At 52.7% G+C, this 16,395-nt stretch overlaps 1 protein-coding gene and 1 long non-coding RNA gene across 2 annotated transcripts in view; one reads left to right on the top strand and one right to left on the bottom strand.

The window, feature by feature from the left end:
• FANCA (FA complementation group A) overlaps positions 1–16,395 on the bottom strand; it is a 21,775-nt gene extending 5,380 nt beyond the window's left edge. Inside the window, exons 1-32 of the mRNA XM_087971349.1 lie at positions 16,343–16,395; positions 15,984–16,093; positions 15,038–15,125; positions 14,625–14,758; positions 14,073–14,168; positions 13,714–13,787; positions 13,126–13,232; positions 12,179–12,261; positions 11,647–11,680; positions 10,974–11,043; positions 10,446–10,558; positions 9,589–9,665; positions 9,041–9,182; positions 8,782–8,915; positions 8,347–8,460; positions 7,833–7,928; positions 7,662–7,721; positions 6,994–7,082; positions 6,354–6,414; positions 6,118–6,167; positions 5,544–5,620; positions 4,453–4,560; positions 3,886–4,028; positions 3,663–3,733; positions 3,454–3,553; positions 3,130–3,332; positions 2,734–2,830; positions 2,061–2,237; positions 1,856–1,929; positions 1,387–1,515; positions 932–1,016; positions 108–277 (exon numbers count right to left, since the gene is read on the bottom strand). Of these exons, the coding sequence (XP_087827475.1) occupies positions 108–277; positions 932–1,016; positions 1,387–1,515; positions 1,856–1,929; positions 2,061–2,237; positions 2,734–2,830; positions 3,130–3,332; positions 3,454–3,553; positions 3,663–3,733; positions 3,886–4,028; positions 4,453–4,560; positions 5,544–5,620; positions 6,118–6,167; positions 6,354–6,414; positions 6,994–7,082; positions 7,662–7,721; positions 7,833–7,928; positions 8,347–8,460; positions 8,782–8,915; positions 9,041–9,182; positions 9,589–9,665; positions 10,446–10,558; positions 10,974–11,043; positions 11,647–11,680; positions 12,179–12,261; positions 13,126–13,232; positions 13,714–13,787; positions 14,073–14,168; positions 14,625–14,758; positions 15,038–15,125; positions 15,984–16,093; positions 16,343–16,373 (3,197 nt within the window). The 5' untranslated portion in view covers positions 16,374–16,395. The remainder of the gene's footprint in view (positions 1–107; positions 278–931; positions 1,017–1,386; positions 1,516–1,855; positions 1,930–2,060; positions 2,238–2,733; positions 2,831–3,129; positions 3,333–3,453; positions 3,554–3,662; positions 3,734–3,885; positions 4,029–4,452; positions 4,561–5,543; positions 5,621–6,117; positions 6,168–6,353; positions 6,415–6,993; positions 7,083–7,661; positions 7,722–7,832; positions 7,929–8,346; positions 8,461–8,781; positions 8,916–9,040; positions 9,183–9,588; positions 9,666–10,445; positions 10,559–10,973; positions 11,044–11,646; positions 11,681–12,178; positions 12,262–13,125; positions 13,233–13,713; positions 13,788–14,072; positions 14,169–14,624; positions 14,759–15,037; positions 15,126–15,983; positions 16,094–16,342) is intronic.
• LOC148129791 (uncharacterized) lies at positions 5,496–6,322 on the top strand. Its single transcript, XR_015750596.1, has 2 exons — positions 5,496–5,583; positions 6,245–6,322. It is a non-coding gene; the product is annotated as an uncharacterized LOC148129791 (long non-coding RNA).

The raw sequence follows: 16,395 nt of genomic DNA, 5'->3' as shown, positions 1-16,395 counted from the left end.
TGCCGTGAGGCGGAGCCAGCCCAACTCCCCGCCCCCATCCGCCCCCGGAGAGAGTTGCGGGGTGGGGGGCGGCAGGTGTGTCCTCCTCCTCCCCCCTCTGTGTTCACCTGGTTTGGGAGAGCAGCTCCTGCTGCCGGAGCAGCCGGTCCCCCAAAGCAGCCCCGGTCCCCAGAGCCCCCAGCCTCTCCCGGAACACCTGGAAGAGGAAGGGCTCTTTCGTGCCGCAGCCGCCCGGCAGGCCTCTCCTGCGCTCCAGCTCCAGCTCCAGCACCAGCTCCTGAAACCAAGGCCAGCCTCTGAAGCCAGTCCCTGCCCACAGCACATCCAGGCGCCTCCTGGACCAGCCTAGTGGGCTGAAGGACCATCACCCAGAAAACAAGGCCGGGAAAAGAAGAACACCCTGACAGCCACTGCTATGCAGGGGGCTCTGCTCCCTCTGGAAGAGGAACAGGTGGGTAGAGGAGGAGGAGGAGGAGGAGGAGGAGGAGGAGGAAGGAGGCCTGTGGAGCCGCTTGGCAGCCAGATGGGAGTCCCAGCATTGGGCCAGCCTGACGGGAGTTGGACATCCCCACGTCTGGAGGGCCCTGCCTGGAAGAGGCTGTTCCAGTCAGTCAGCCCCGCCGTGGAGTGTTTCTTCACCCTTCCAACGTTATTCCATGGGACAGGTGTTGCCCTCCCATCGCCCAGCCGCTGCCCGTTTCAATGCAGTGGCGCACCTGGGCATCTTTCTCATGCACTCTTAGCAAAACGGTGGCCACAGCCAGGTCGGACGAGCAGCCACGGCCCACCTGCCACGTAACTGGGCCACGATGCTTGTGTGCTAGGAAGCCCCTCGGCCACAGCATTTGCTGAGGAGACCCACCCAAAGCTCATGGAAAACAACCGCAGGGAAAGGACATGAGACGAAAGGTAGCAATCACAGCTACCCCACCTGAAATCTGCAGTAGAGCTCAGGGTTTCCCCTCGCAGGGCTCAGGGCAGAGTTCCTCTGGAGACTGCAGGCCTCCGAGTCAGTCCTAAAAGTCAGAGCAATAGAAAGACAACTGGAAATGCATAAGACAAATCAGAACATTTCCTAGAAAAAAAAGTAAAGAATGGGGTGTATACATTTTAATATGCATTGGGCTGGATCTAGATAAAGTCAGACAACGATGCCTTCCTTCCGGACCACTCACTGAATCCAATCCAGGAAAAATGTATTAGTAATGAACTAAACCACTGGAGTTGAGTAAAAGATCAACCAGAAAGAAGATTTGCATCAGATCTGGCTTAGATACGGCATCATTTTTGTCTCAGAGAACTAATCGTAGGCGGTTGCAGAAGGAGCCCTTATGTCAGAAGCCCCCCCCTGCCCGAGCAAGCAGGTGCCGCAGAAAAGCCGCTCACCTGGGAAGGAAGTCCAGCACGGCGTGGGTAAAAAGAGCCCCCATCTCTCTCAGGTTCCCACCGCAGCCTCCAGCTGCCACAGACCTCGGCAGGTAGTGCTGATGCAAAGACCAGGAGTGGAACTCCTGCCTGCCGAGAGACCAAAAGCCCAGTTGGGGGGGGGGAGAGCGGGGGCACGGAGTGAAAGAAACCAAGGGAGGAGATCAGGAGAACAGAAGCGCGACCACGTTTGCTGCTCTCTCCAGCCATAGCAGAGGCTACACTGAGACCAGAGTAGCGACTCTTAAGCTGTTTGGCACAAAGAAGCCGGCCTTGAGTAAGGTCACCATGTTCCCCTCCCCAAATAAAACACACACTGTTCTTTCACACAGCCGTCTCAGGGGTGGCAAACTAGGCCCCTGACTCACAAACCAGCACTGATGAATGGCCCAAATTATCTCCTTGGTGCATTAAGGCTGCTTGTTCTCACCTCTCGCTGGCAGAAAGCAGGTCTTGGTCAGGGAGGACCTGCAGCTCCATCTTCAGCCACTCGCGGAGGGTCAGCTGGGAGAAGGACAGAAATACTCAGGGCCCCCTTCCAAGGGCAGCAGGGAGGGGGCATCAGACTCAGCCCAAGAGCCCTGCAAAGCCGCCCCCCGCCCCCAGTTGACGCTCAAGGCTGCGGTGCCCTTTACCTGGAAGGCTTCCTCCCGCAGGAGGCCCTGGAAACGGGCCTGCTTCCACAGGCTGAGGGCCGCCTTCTGGTGGCAGACGGGGGGGCAGGACAACTCTTCCCAAGGAAACGCAGCCGACTCCCCTTCGTGGCCAGTTTCTCGCGCTTCCAAGCAAAGCCGTGGCACGACATACTGGAGCTGCGAAGCAGAAGAGGTCGCTCGCGGTGTTGCCCGGACATTCCACAGGGCTGAGTTAAAATGAAGACGCCTCCCTGAATTCTGCCGCCTTGAAGGGTGTTGCTGAGAAAACCCTCAGGCACAAATGGAACTGGATGCTGCCACCTCCAGGACCCTCCCCCGCCACACACAGAGCCATAGGCTTCCTTTGCCCCCAGTTTCTCTTCTCCAGCCAGTCAGGCTGGTACAGAAACCGCCTTGGTTACCTATTCATGCCTCGCTTAGTTATTAGGCCAGACAAGCACCTGTGAGACGCTGGGATACAAAAACTCCTTGAATGAGGAACAAGCAGCGCGACTTCGGGGAGGCTGAGCTAATAAGGCTGCAGCCACCACCAAATTCTGAGCTGTTGTCAGTCAGGCAGAACTGTGGACAATCCGGGCAGGTCCCTGCCCAGGAATCTCAGCAGGGGGAAATGGAGATGGGCGGGACTGAATTTAGGATGGGGGAGAGTTACCTTTTTCACGAACCCTGGGTGAAGTACAGAACAAAGGCGCTCGTGGGAAAGGGAAGGGAACTTGCACAGAAAGTATGAAACTGCTGCAGTGCAGAACCTGCAGAAAAAGGGGTGGGGGAAGAACCGCTTGTGGGAGCAGCTTTTCAGACGTTCACCCCCCTCTTCATTTGAGGAACAATATTTAGGCAGCTAGATTTGATCCAGCGATGCTGAGAAAGAGGCCAGCTCAAGAAACGCACCAGGGAGAGTCCGCTATTCCATTCGGGCCCTCCATTTTCATAACATGCACTTGAGCCTCTCTGACGGCCGGCCAGGGGCTTGGCCCCAAAGGGTGGCACCATCTCCCGCTATGAAAGGGAAGATTTGTGGCCCAGAGGGAGAGAGGGCCTTACTTACCGCAAGCAGAAGAGGGCCGAGTCTCCAGACCTGGGTGCCAAGAAATAGTCCCACAGTCCAGCAAGGGGAAGGTCCGTGTGAAGAGCCACACGAGGAACTGAGGGGAAGCAGAGGTCCACGGGGGGAAGCAAGGACTCGGCCTCCGTGAAATGGACCACGAAGGCAGCCAGGCCCAGGACGTGAGCGTCACTCAGAGACGGTCCCTGCAGTCAGCAAAGGGGGAGACGGCCAGGTCAAGGCCTGCAAGCACACCAGGTCGAGTGCAACGGCGCCAAGAAACCTCTGGAGAGGGGAAGGCCGCGAGATCTTCTCTGATCCACCAACCTGGTGGTAGAGGAGTTGACAGAGCCGGCTCAGCAAGGAGGACAAGAGCGAGCGGTGCCCACAGACCATTTTCACGAAGAGGGAAGGCCAGGGCCCTTGCCTGCGGGGGACAGAAAGAGCGCCCTGTGGCGTCACTGTGAGGATGAAGGTGGGGGTGCTGCATAAACGTTTCAGCGTAGGCGCTGCAAATAAGCCAGAATCTGTCTCACCTATCAGGAGGCAGGAAGAAAGAGGCAGCCAGGACATCCTGACAGAAGGACGCCAGCAGAAGGTCAACAGCCTGGAACAGAGACCCAGCCGGCTCACTTCCACCCCTTCCGGCTGATGGACTTCCGGGCCCAGCTAAGCTACAGCTCCGAAGGAGAGAGAGGGAGCAGCCCTTCCGGCCCCCCAGCTCCCCTGCCCACCCCAGCCACGCGCTCCCCTCCGCACCCCTTGATCCGCTGCACCAACTTCAGGAGCCGAAAGGTCCAGCCTGACCCTCAAGGTCAGGGAAGCTGCTTCATCGTCATCTGTCAGGGGTCCCAAAACCTCCAGCAGCCTCCCAGAGACGAGTGCCACCTGGGCTGGAATGGCTGCAACACACGGGGGTGTCCTGTGAGCCACCCAGGAGCAGCAGGAGAAAAGGCTGTTTCTGCTGAGCTGCTGAGCTCCTTCCGTGACCAACACGGCCTCCTGTCGGGGAGCAGCAGCCACAGGCTTTGGACGGGCGGGGCTCAAGGGACGCCTTCCGAAACCCAAGTGCTGCTTGAGGGGCCTCAATGGATCTGGGCTAGACCTCCCTTCAATCAATATACCAGAAATGGAGCAGAGGTTTCCGCTGAGACCAGCCGAGCTGCCCCAGGGGATTTCTGAGAGCCGCGTCTCGCAGGGTCCTCCAAGGACGCTCAGGGACCTTAGAGCCACTTCAAGATGGCCGGACTTCAGCCCTCAGAATTCCCCAGCCAGCCTGAGAGGCTGCCCTTGTCCTTTCCCAGGGATCCAGCCCCCTTGACCTACCACCGTGCTTGTTGGCGTCTGGGACGAGCAGCCTCAGCGCTTCGAGTTCAGCCTTCAGTCGCTCCAGGGGTCCCTTAGGGCTCCCCGCCTCTCGTTCAGCTGATCCCCCTGAGGGGCAGAGAAAGAAGCCCCTCAGACATGGGCAGGGGAGGGGGAGGGAGGGAGGTTGGAAGAAGCTGGCAGCCATGGCCACCTGAAGCCGCCTCGTGCAGAAAGGAAGGGGCCTCACACCCCGTCCTGGAAGTTCAAGGCTCACAATCGGAGGTTTCCGTCGTTGGACCAAGTAACCTCAATCCAGCCAAGGCTACTATGGGGTGCTGGACTGACCTATGGGACCTGTTGCTGCCTGTCAGTCTCTCTCTCCCTGGCTACGGCTGCTCATCCTAAATACCTGCTAATCACAGTTTGTGTGCCTGACAATCGCATCCCTTGTCAGGTAACCAAACTGAAGTATTTCAGTTCCTTGCAAATTGCCTGAAGAATTCAAGGGTTCCGGGCTTTAATCCTACCTGGCAACTACAGTGCCAGCAGCTGTTGGAGTTTAACTGGCAATGCCATTCTATCTGCATCAATCTGGTAGGGTGAAGGGACACAAGGCAGCCAAACTGGCTGGTCCAGTGGTACCTCCAGAAGCCAGGAGATGCCTCCTGCAGCCACTAGAGGTCGCCTCCCACCAAACCAGCTTCCAGAGATCTCCAGCCATGGTTGAGCCCCTGCAAATCTTTCCTGGACCAATTCCTGACTGACTGCAGCATCTCAGCTTCTGCAACTCTTAAGAATGGCATCTCCTTGTGCTGCATTTGTCCCAGTAACTGCAGAGAAGCTCTGCAGCTCACCCAACTCACAGCCCCAGAATTCTCCCTGCCCTGAAGGTCTTTGGTGACTCAGTGCCAGATGCCCAATGAGGCTACGGATTCCCCTGGCAGGCCTTGCCCTGCTTTTCTGCAAAAAAAAAAAAAAAAATGCATGCCAGGGCCTCAACTCCCCCAACTATTCCCCTTTCTTGTCACCGAAGCAGGCCAGCCTGCGCAGCAGAACAAAAAGGGGTTTTCATGCACACAGAACCGAGGAACCGCGTTCGGGAGGCTCACCTCGCAAGGGCTCCCTTTTAGCAGCTTCGCATTCTTCCAAGTAAGTGGCGAATGCGTTCGGAGGGATTTTTTCAGCCCTAGTTTAGGAGACACAATTGTTTTTCTTCGGTGAGCCCCCACCCCAAAAGCTTTTAATTAGCATTAGAAAGGGCTCCTCTTGAAAGAAATTTACTCCTATGATGCTGGGTTATATGGCCAAGGGAAAGGAAAATTGCTAACTAATGTATTGCTAAAAGAAAGTAGTAATCTCTTTTTAGCTATTTTGTGAAAAAGCAACGCCCACGGTTTTTCTAACTAGGGAAGTAACAAAATCACAATAACCACGGGCAGAATATTTATATCATATGCTCTATTAGCAGAACCCCTTGCTGACTGCAATGAATGGCAGTCGCTCTAAGTAAAAATCAGACTGAAATCCAGAATAATATTACTAGAATTGATTAGACATCCGTATGCACTTCACAAAGCAGAACAGATCACAGTACAAGCAAGCCAAAGTTAGGTCCAATGACACAATGCTCCCCATTAAAGAGCTGGGGGAAGCGGCCTTTTATCTCAAATGTTGCCTTCCTACCTCTTGAGGGCTTCTATCAAAACCATGCGGGTGTCAGGGGTTTCAGGAAGCTACAGAGGTAATCATAAAAGAAGTCAGCATGAATCTCCCATTGCAAAGTTAACATGTAGGCATTTCTATCCTGCAGATTATTTGAGAGAGTTTTCTGTTAACAGAGCATCATTCTGAACAAAAGATCAAAACCAAAATATTTAAAGATTCCACTGGACACGAACAATGGAAAAAAGAAAACTCACCACTCGTGGTACAAGCAAAGCAGGAAGAAAACGGGAGACGTAATAGGACCGCCTGAAAATACTGAGACAGAAGCAGGCAGATGAACCACAGAAAGCCGCCCCGTCACCCATGATTAAGAACAAACACATTTAGAAGTAAAATGCAAATGATAAGTGTAAACATGACACTCTGAGTTCCTTCGATTAAACAGGGTCTTCCAGCAGGACCCTGTAAGTGAGCCTCCCCTGTAAAAGAGCTTGCCCCCTGGGTTGAGATGCCCCCACCCCAAGATCTGCCGCTCCCCACCCTGCAGCTGGGAAGACCTGGCCCTTCTAGAAGGAGACCCCCCTTTTTTTCATTCCACCCAGCCGGTTGCGCTGGCCATGTTTTCAAATCTTTATTCATTTGGTTGTAATTTGATTGTTGTCAGTCACTCAGAGGAGTTGGGCAGCATAGGAGCTTAATAAATTATTATCTATAAATATGCGAAGTGGAAATTGTTGGCCTTGCAAATTTGCTCTTGAAAGTATATCTTTTTACGTGAGAACCTGACATTTTTGTATTTGGGTTTTTCCCCCCCTCCCTTGAGGTCTCTCTGCAAACAGCTGCCCCTCCCTTTGCAGTGGTCTTTTCTCCCACCCTCAAAAGGGGAGACCCTACCTGGCTTCCATCACGCTTGCTGGGATCTTGCCAGTATTCCGGAATATCTGGACAGCCTTTTCAACATCCTGAAGAGCTTGACAGCATGCCTACATCACACACACACACGCACACACAAAGAAGAAGAACATCTGTTGCGCACCACTGTCCAGGCCAAGGAAGACTGTCTCACGATGGCAGAGAAGAGTTTGGGTGCAGGGCAAGCGAGGACACCAAAACCACAGAAGAGACTAAGACGGCCAAAGCACCAAGGAGAGGAGACGCTGCTAAGCACGAAGGGAAACCAGGCGGCTTCTGGCCTCCAGGCTCCAGCAGAGTTTCGGGGAGGGCAACTGGAGTGCTCAGAATGGCCATGAGCTGCCCTCACATGCCACAGCTCGGAAGACAAGAAGCGTCTCTCATCAGACGGCCCTTCAACGGCCAGCTGCACATTCCAAGATTGGAAGCTTTGGGGAAGAGCTGGAACCACAAATCCTCCAGCTGTTCTAAGCCCCAAGCCTCACTCAGGGCGCACGTCATCTCAGCCGCCTGCATTATCTGAGCACATCACAGCTGGCTAAACAGTTTGCGGTGGAATTCATAACCTCCCATGGGCGGTTTGGAGGTAGGGAGGCGAAATCTACCATTACAAGTGGCAGCGTTTATTGAGCCGGGATCGGAGCCCGTACCTGGGAGGCTTCCTTGCTGGAAGAGAGGTTCTCATAGAGGCCCATGTCTTCTAGCGACGCCTGGGGAGACAGGCAGAAAGAGCTGGAGGGGCAGCACAGGCGGCCATGGGCACACGGAAGGGGGCCCCTTCTACCACCCTCCTCCATTTGTCCCCCAGCGAGCGGGGGTACCTTGAGATCTGCCAGGCGAGTTTTGGCCAGCGTGATGTATTCCAGCAGGAGGGTCCGGTACTTGCTGGGCACAAATGGGGGGTGCAGGAGGTGGACCTGGAGAGTTGCCAACAAGGTGAGGCACAAAGCAGAAATGCTCCCCCCCCCCTCACAATTCCAGGTGCATCGTTGAAGGAGCAGGTCTCTGAGCTGCGCATCCGAGACTCCAGGGAAATTGGTGGGGGGTCATTTCTTTCCCCCCACCCCACCCCCCCAGGGGCCAGGAGTCGCTGAGGATGGGAAGTGAGGCCGCACACTCAATATACTCTTTTGCACCCTCACCCTCTGCAAAGCCTCTTGGACAGAAATGGGTTTGCGTTGCTTCGACAGCACCCTCCAAGGTAGCCCCTGCTTGGTTTCAATTCCCATAATCCCCAGCCAGCCTGAGCTCTGGGCAACAGTGCGATATGCCGGGAGGTAGCCAGCCCTAGCGAACCTCGAAGCCCACCCACCCAGGAGCAAAGGCAGCACCCACCTTCAGGTACTGGGGAGCTTCGAAGGGCACCAGCTGCGACAGGAACTTAAAGAGGAAGAGGAGGGCCTTCTTGCTGCTGCCCTGGAGGCTGGTGCTGCTGCTCCCGAAAGTGAGCTGGAAGCAGAGAGCGTTGCCTGGAGCCCTCTTGGCCAGCACCCCACCCTCCCTGGCCCTGATGTCCGGCACAGCCCCGTGACCCAAGCAGCCTTGATCAGCTGGGTACGTGGCACGTGGCCTTTCCACCCACCTCCCACCGGGTGTACCTGGGCCGAGGCCTCAGGGTGCCTGGAGGCAGGCAGGGCCACGAGGCTGCAGCTCAGCTCCCCTTGGGCAGCCTTCTTCCGCTTGCCTCCTCCAAAGCCTGCAGGCCAGGACACTCCTCCCCAGGAATCCCCCGCCCCCGTCCTTGGAAGGGACTCCCCTCGCGGCTCTCACCTTAAACCACTCCGCGTAAGGGGGGAAGAAGGCAGGGCCTTCCAAGGCTGCTTGGCGGACGAGTAAGAACGCTGTGATCAAGCTCTCCAAGTCGTAATTCGCAAAGGCCTTTCTCAAGAGGCCATCCAGGAGGCCTAGGGGAGACACAGGACAGTCTCGAACTCGCTCCCCAGCTGCCGTTAGAGGCCCGGAGTTCGAGGCCAAATCACCCCCCCAGCAGAGTCTTCGGGGTCTCCCAATTCCCAGCCGCTGCCGGTACCTTTAATCAGCCGCTCTGCTTGGGAGTGACAGACTAGAAGGGTCGAGACGCACGAGAGGACGTGACGCCAGTTCACTTCGCTCGTCTCCAGGACCTGCTGCAAGCGCCCGGTCAGCTCCTCTGGTTGGAACACCACGAAGACCTGGCACGGGGTGGAAGGGCTTTTGGAACCGTGGGAGCCGCTTTCCGAATGCTGAGCCCTTCTGCTCAGGGGTCCAGCAGTCAGGGGCTCTTGAGACCACGGATATCGGCCGTCTTTCATATTCCCCAAGGGAAACTCCGGCTCTTCCTCCCTCCCTGCCCTGCCTCGAATTGAAGAGAGGAAACACCCTTCCTGTCCCTTCCCCCTTCCACTGTGGAGAGCCTCCATCTGCTCTGCCAGCTCCCTGGCACTTCCTGGCTTTCCTGCCCTTCTGGGCCAGAGAACCAGTTCCATAATAACTGAGTGTGCCAGTGCTGCCTGGGTCACGTGGCGGCCACCGTAAAATGAAAACTGGTAAAGCACAGCCTGACTTATTAAGCAGCGTTCACTGGAAAGGAGCACCTACTTTGCGGTACAAGGTAGCAAGCAGCGAGCTGGTCCTGGCAAAGCTCCATTCCCTCTGCAGATGGATGGCATCCGAGACTGCTCAGAGAGAGGGAGGGAGGGAGGGAGGGAGGGAGGGGAGGAAATGCTGGTTTCGCAGAACAATAAGAGCCAGACTGCAGGAGGAGCCTCTTCACGGGCTTGGGCCTGGCAAAATAGGCAGGCCGTCCTTCCTTCCTTCCTTCCGAGGCTCTTCCGAACAGCCACCCCACATCCCTTGTCCTTCCCTCCCTCCTCCCACTGATCCCTGCAGAAGCCAGAACCCCACAGACTGAGAGCAGCCAGAAGAGCAAAATGCCGGAGCAATGGAAAAGGAGATCTCGGATCAGATCTACCCATTCTTTAAGTTTTCAGTTGGTTGCTCGAGTCCCATCACCAAATTCCAGGGGAGCCTGGAGTCGTATCCTGCCCTGCCTCACTCCACCCCAATAGCTGCTGAATGGAGAGACATTTCCATAGCTGGAGAGTCGCATGAACTATGAACCACTCAGGAGAAAAACGTGCATTCTGGCTTTGTCCTCGAAGAATTTATTTGACCAAGCACTGAATTTATCCCTCAAAATAAATGGCAGTTAAAAGGAGAAACGAGAGTCCGCAGGCAGCCGTGTTCAAACCACACAGTTGGATCCTGTCGACTCACCAGCTCAGCCTTCAAAGGCACCCCAGGCAGAGGTGCTGGCAGCAGCCTGGGGTCTTATGGGGAGCTGGTCCAGAGCCTGCTGGGCGATTTCCAGGAGTGGCAGAGGGCCCTGCAGAAGACCTCCCTCGTCCCTCCCTCCGCAGTTCTGAGCACACCTGGCCCCCTTCTAGGGATCCTACCTGTCAGATGGGGATTGTAGGTAAGCACACGGGTGAAGATGTGCCCAAAGAGCAGCTGCGGAGTCTCGGGGGGAGCCGTGCCTTGGAAAACCATCAAGCTGTATACATGGAGCCTGTGCACAAAAGGGGGAAATGTCTCAATAGACAAGAACAATGAGTCAGCAGGCTTGAGAATTACTGCTAATTGCTCCCATTTTTTCAGTAAGTGGGCATTTACTAGGAGGCCTGTAAATAAATGATAAATATTTATTTTCTGATTATTGCCCAAGTGCTTGGCAAAAAACACAAAAGCATGCTATTATTAGTAAATAAAACAAGACAATTCAGTGGGCCAAACTTTGGCCCGACAGAGAAGTGCCGCTGGAAAGGGGGGTTTCCATTTTAAGCAGAGAGCACCCCTGCTGTGTATTCAGGGAAGGAAGCCCCTTGGGAAACACACAACAAGGGATCCCTTGCAGGGCTCAGAAACGCTGCTCCCCCAGTCGGCGGCTCTCCCAGCCCCAACCTCGGGGAGAAGTCGATCCTTACCAGCACCTCACCGCCTTCCCTGTGGGGGAGGCTCTGCCCTGCTTCTCCATAACTACAGCATCCAGCACCCCTAAAGGAAAGACAAGGGAGAGCCTTCACTAGGGGAAGCAAGCAGAGGGCAGAACTAGCAGAGAGCCACGTCCGGAGAAGAGGGCAAGGGAAGAGCCACGAGGAACGGATCTCTCAAGGGAGGAACCTCGGGCTTAATCATGACAGAGGCCTGGGAGGGTTTTCCCTTCTTTCTGAAAACTTGTCCTGTCATTGCAACATATCTACTACACACGTGTCCCTGGAGGGAACAAGAGCATAGATGGGAATGAAAAAGAAACAAATCTGAAGGAACAAAAAATCTGTATTTTGGAACAAAGCGATCTGGAGACCAAAGATCTTCAAAGCCCAAGTTGGGATTGCCGTCCTTCCCTGGGAGAATTAACCCCCAACGTTCTCAGTGATGCAGTGCAAAGTGTGTGTGGGGGGAGGGGGGATGCACAATTCACAGCTGGACAGTCTGAACATTTCAGGGTGGTTTGACACGCACACCTAAAAAGATGCCCGAAGAGTTCAAGCTATTTGTGTGGTAGCAATGTCCTGTTGAGTGATTCTCAAAAGCCTCCCTCTAAAGTGGGATGACACTCCTGATCCCATGTGATCCACTCCTACAGCCATCACTTACATGCCAACATTCTCTCCAGCACAGCACAACAAATCTGCAAAAAAAAAAAAGTGGGGGGGGGGCAAAGTCAACAACTTTTCTGGAGACATTTTTAGCCATTGTATTTCATTTATGTTTTCCCTCCTCTGAGATTTCAAAGCAGCAGACAAGAGCTTTTCCTCCCCTGGATTTTCTTTTTAATTGACACACACACACACACACACAAGCTGGAGAGGAAGTCAGAATGAACTTCCATGGCTGAGGAGATCCGAATTTGGACTGCACTCATCTTAACCTCCCCCTCAACATCCCACAGGCTTCTCCCAACAACCAAGGGGGCCTTGGCTGCTCCAGCCGGCTGCATGAGCTCAGCCCAACCACGGCCCATTAAGGGGGGCTGCTGCAAGGCACAAACCCAGTTGCTCAGGGACAGGAGAGAAAGAACCACCCAGGATGTTAGGCGCGGGGGTGGTGGTGGTGGAGTTTCCCAGCCCCAACCCCCCCAAGATGGTGGTGAATGGAACGCTAGGGAGCAAGTCTGCTCCAGCCTTACTTCGCACACTTTCTTCCTTTCCAGCTTCTTTTCGGACTCAGATGTTTTTGGAAATCCATTTTGAAGGAGCACCAGAGCCAAGTCTAGGGAGGGAGAAGGTCAGGGTCAAGGATCTCCTACGCCAGCTGAACGAGGCCAAAAAAGACGCAGAAAATACGGAAAAGGGACTCTAGCAAAAACCGGTGAAATACTCTTTGGAGGGGCCCCCTTTGCCCTTCATAAGTCTTAACCGGTGAAGCCCAATGAAAGGGCGCAGCAGCCACAGACACGAAAACTCCCGCCTGTCTTCTTCAGCAATTGAACATTTCTCATCTTTTCCTGCCCTGGTTTGTACTTGGCTTTTGCTATCATTATTCTAAACATAAAGCATTCTATTTTATTTGTATCCTTTTAATTAAGAAAAAAGAGAGAAAAGGAGCAAAACACAAATAGGGGACTCGGTTTATACAGAATCTAGTAGGCTAAAAAAGTTGTATAAATGTATTAGAAATGAAAGATACATTTGAATATTTGCGTTAGATAAGTAAACATACAACTGTAACTGTATTGTTACAATATTTCATGTTTGTTTTTCCTTTGCCATATTTCTCTCATCCTTTTGCTAGAACACTTTTCATGTGTGTGCTTTTTTCCCCTTTTCTTTGAAAACTCTTACGTCTTTTCAGCATATTCTAAAGTCTGCCAGAAGCCAAAATATGTGAAAACTGCACGGCGTAATGGTTGTGTGTCTGGCTGTTTGTTAAACAAGATTAAGTCACCCCCGTATTTAATAGTACAAACTGAGGTAACATGAAACCAGGCCTCATGTTACAGAAGAGGCCTTCAGGTCAACTAGCCGCCTCCTCCTTCGAGGGGACAGAGAGAGCAGGGCCAGAGCCAACAATTCACAGGCCTGGACCTTTTCCTAGCCACCCGCCCCCACATCCCAGGCTTTGGCCCTGCCTTGCCTGTGAGAATGTTCTGGCCAACCTCAGTGTCCATTTCTTCCACCTGGTGACACAGGAGGCAAAGGCTACCGGACAACCAATCCACAACTGCAGGTACCTCCGGATTCCTGAGAAGAGAGAAGAGCCGGCATCATTTACCTTTTACAAAGAGAGTTTCTCCCCTCCAAACCGTCCACTAAAACAGGAGTCTCCAACCTGTGGACTTCAGCTCCCAGAAAGCCTCAGCCAGCACACATCTTCAGTTCTGGCAGTTGAAGTCCACAGGTCTTAAAGTTGCCAAATTTGGAGAGCCCTGCACTAAAAGGACAACATGCCCCATTTACTCCCAAGTTTGAAATAGTTAACTTCAGAACAGAGAAAGTTACTTTGCATCAGGCCTCCACTTGGCTTAGGGTGGCCTGTCAACGCAGCTATGGTCTGCACCAGGATGTGGAAGCTCATCTAAACCAACTGGCAGCTGTTCCCCACAAACCAACACAAATCTTGCTCAGTGCACATCTCTCCTCAAGGGGAGGATCCGGGCTTCCACAAACAAGTCTAAATGCCGACAGAGCCAAAGCCACAGGCAAACGTTCACGCTCTACCTACTTCTCCAGTAATCCTTCCAGACGAACAATGTTCTCTCTGTGCAAGTGCCATGCGACTTCCAAAATAGGGGGGCGCTGGGGGAAATAGCGCTAAGGTCAGGTCATTTGGAACGCAGAGATGCCAGCAGCCCAACAACTTGCCTCCACCCAAAAACCACCCCCAAGTAACTGACTCTGAAACTAGGAGCAGGTTTCTAAGGCTGCCTTTCCCTTCCATCCATGGGGGAACACTCCCTCCTTCCTCATCCTTAAGAGGAGAGCAACTCAAACTGTAAGGCCCCCAGAATGGCCTTAGGGCAGCAGTCATTTAAGCATGCAGATTCACTGCTTCCATCTCCCCCTCAGCTCCAATGACCTTACCTGCATTTTCCACATCTCTTGAGCAAAAACAGAATGACAGAAAGCATTATAAGTTAATAATTCCTTCAAGGACTGGAACAAACAAAACAACTTCTCCTGCAAATAGAAAAAATAAAATACAATGGAGTGACTTGAACAGATTTTTAATCAGTTGCCGACCACAATAAACCTGTCTATAGGTAAGTCTTAGTAACATTTTTTAAATTTGTTGAACAAGACATAGGGGTCTACTTTACAGTGTAGGCAATGTATATGGCTTGGCATTATTTTTGAACAACTAATGAGCCAATTTTTTGTATATTCTTCAAATCCTGAATGACAATGCTATTTTGGAAAATTAACTATCCTTTTAAAACAGGTACTTAAAATACTTTTTAGGTTGCCTTTCTGTAAAACTATTTTCATCATATAAATCAACCTTCTTTTAATAGCCTGCAATTCTCAGAATTCCCTGTGGGTGTTTCAGGACCATTAACCATTTCCTCTTTAGCAAGGCCTGAACAACTTGAACATGCTTCCTGCCATACATGAAACAGGCATATCTCTCCTTACTCTGTGTTCTGCATTCAGTAGTGTAGTCTGATCAGATTCCATAGAGATCTTCTCAATGAGGTTGGCTGCCATTCTGGCTGATAAGATTCCTGCTGGCATGCCCAGCAATGAGGCCTCATCCTTCAAGGCTGTGACTACAACAGAAGAGAAGAAACTCCACCCGGACCTTAAATATACCACCCCAAATTGCAATTGGAAATAGCACAACATGATGGGGCTGAAAAGGTAACGAAGAAAAACCCAATTGTTGGTAAACACATGGAAAAGGCTCAGTCGCAGGCAAGGAATGGTAAATCCCGGAAAGCTACACCTGCCAATAACTACTGACAATCCTGAATCAGACAGCCTCAATATTCTTATTTTACTGAACATTTAGTCACTCCCTCCAGCAAAATAAATTCTATTTCACCCACCTATAAATTGTTCTGGAATTGACATTTTACTTCCACCACTGCCCAAGTTACTGGAAAGTATGGACTTGCCACGTTCTGAACTTCCATTCTGTTAAAAGAAAGAAAGAGAAAAGGGCAACTGTCTTGACTGTAGGGAGTATCAAATCCTTTGGTCTTTAATGGCCTTTTCCAGACACAACACTCATTAGTAACTCATCAAATATGTCACAGTCCCTCAAGGAACCCAGCATTTTCTGAAATGGAGACAGCCTCCCAGTATGCTTAAAAGGAACAGGGCGATATCTCATAGACAGAAAATACACATTTTTTAAAATGTGCAGCCATGTATATTAGCATTCTGCAGCTTCATAAATAAGATCACCACGAAAGCTAAAGATGGCTAAAATATCTGGTGGTCAGTCTAGATTTCTTCCTTGCCAAAGGACCTCTTCAGCAGAATAATCATTTAAAAATCACAAAGCACTATTAATCCACTATGAAATCAAGGTTACCATCCTAAAAAGAGCAGTAAGCACTACTGAAATGTAACCCAATATTGTCTTGGCTACATTTTTATCCAAACCCTGCAGCGTTGTATTTTTAACTGTTTTACAGTTTCAAATATTCTACCCAGCGTTGTCCTTATTATCAATACCACCGCTGCTAAAAAGCTTCAAATGACGGCCAGTTACTGCCCCCACCCCACTTTTTTAACCATGAACAAGCCCATCTCAGTCTCAGAGCCTCTTGGACCGGGGTCTCCCACCTTGGCAACTTTGAGGCTTGTGGACCTTAAAGCTTTGCTGGCTGAGGAACTCTGGGAGCGGAAGCCCACCAGTCTTGAAAGTTGCCAAGCTTGGAGGCCCCTGTTTCAGACGCCGGGCTTCCACTCCCGGAGCTGCCAATCCACACGGCTGGCTGGGGAACCCCGGGAGAGGGAGAAAACGCGCCAGGCGCTGCTGCTCACCTCCAGCAAGAGCTGGTCCAGCCTCTGGTGCCGACTCCAGATGTGCAGGGCCGCTTCCCGCAGCTCCTGCTGGGTTTTGGGTTCCCGCTTTTGCTCCTGGCATCTTCCCGCTGAGGACACAGAGAGGGTCCGTTAGAATTCTCCCCCCCCACCTTCTTCTTTTGTGTTTCCAATTGAGGGAGCCCTGCCTGGAGACGCCCAGAGAGCAGCAGTTCCCTCCCTATTTCATAACCCTCACAGCGATGCTGGCCCCTTGAGCATATGCAGAGTGCAATTCCCACCCTCGGGGCAGCCCAAGGCTATCGCGGAGAGTCTCTGGGCATGTACAGAGCGCTTGTCGCTCCCCCCGCCCCCCGTACCCAGAAGGGCGGAAAGTGCTCGACCGGCCATTCTCCCAGAGCGGCGCCTCCCA

This window comes from Notechis scutatus, chromosome 9 (assembly GCF_049901735.1).
Source record: "Notechis scutatus isolate UNSWTSFEM ecotype Mainland chromosome 9, rNotScu1.2, whole genome shotgun sequence".
In the NCBI taxonomy this organism is placed as follows: domain Eukaryota; kingdom Metazoa; phylum Chordata; class Lepidosauria; order Squamata; family Elapidae; genus Notechis; species Notechis scutatus.
The sequence above is the reverse complement of the archived record's forward strand: the minus strand, read 5'-3'. Positions and strand labels throughout refer to the sequence as shown.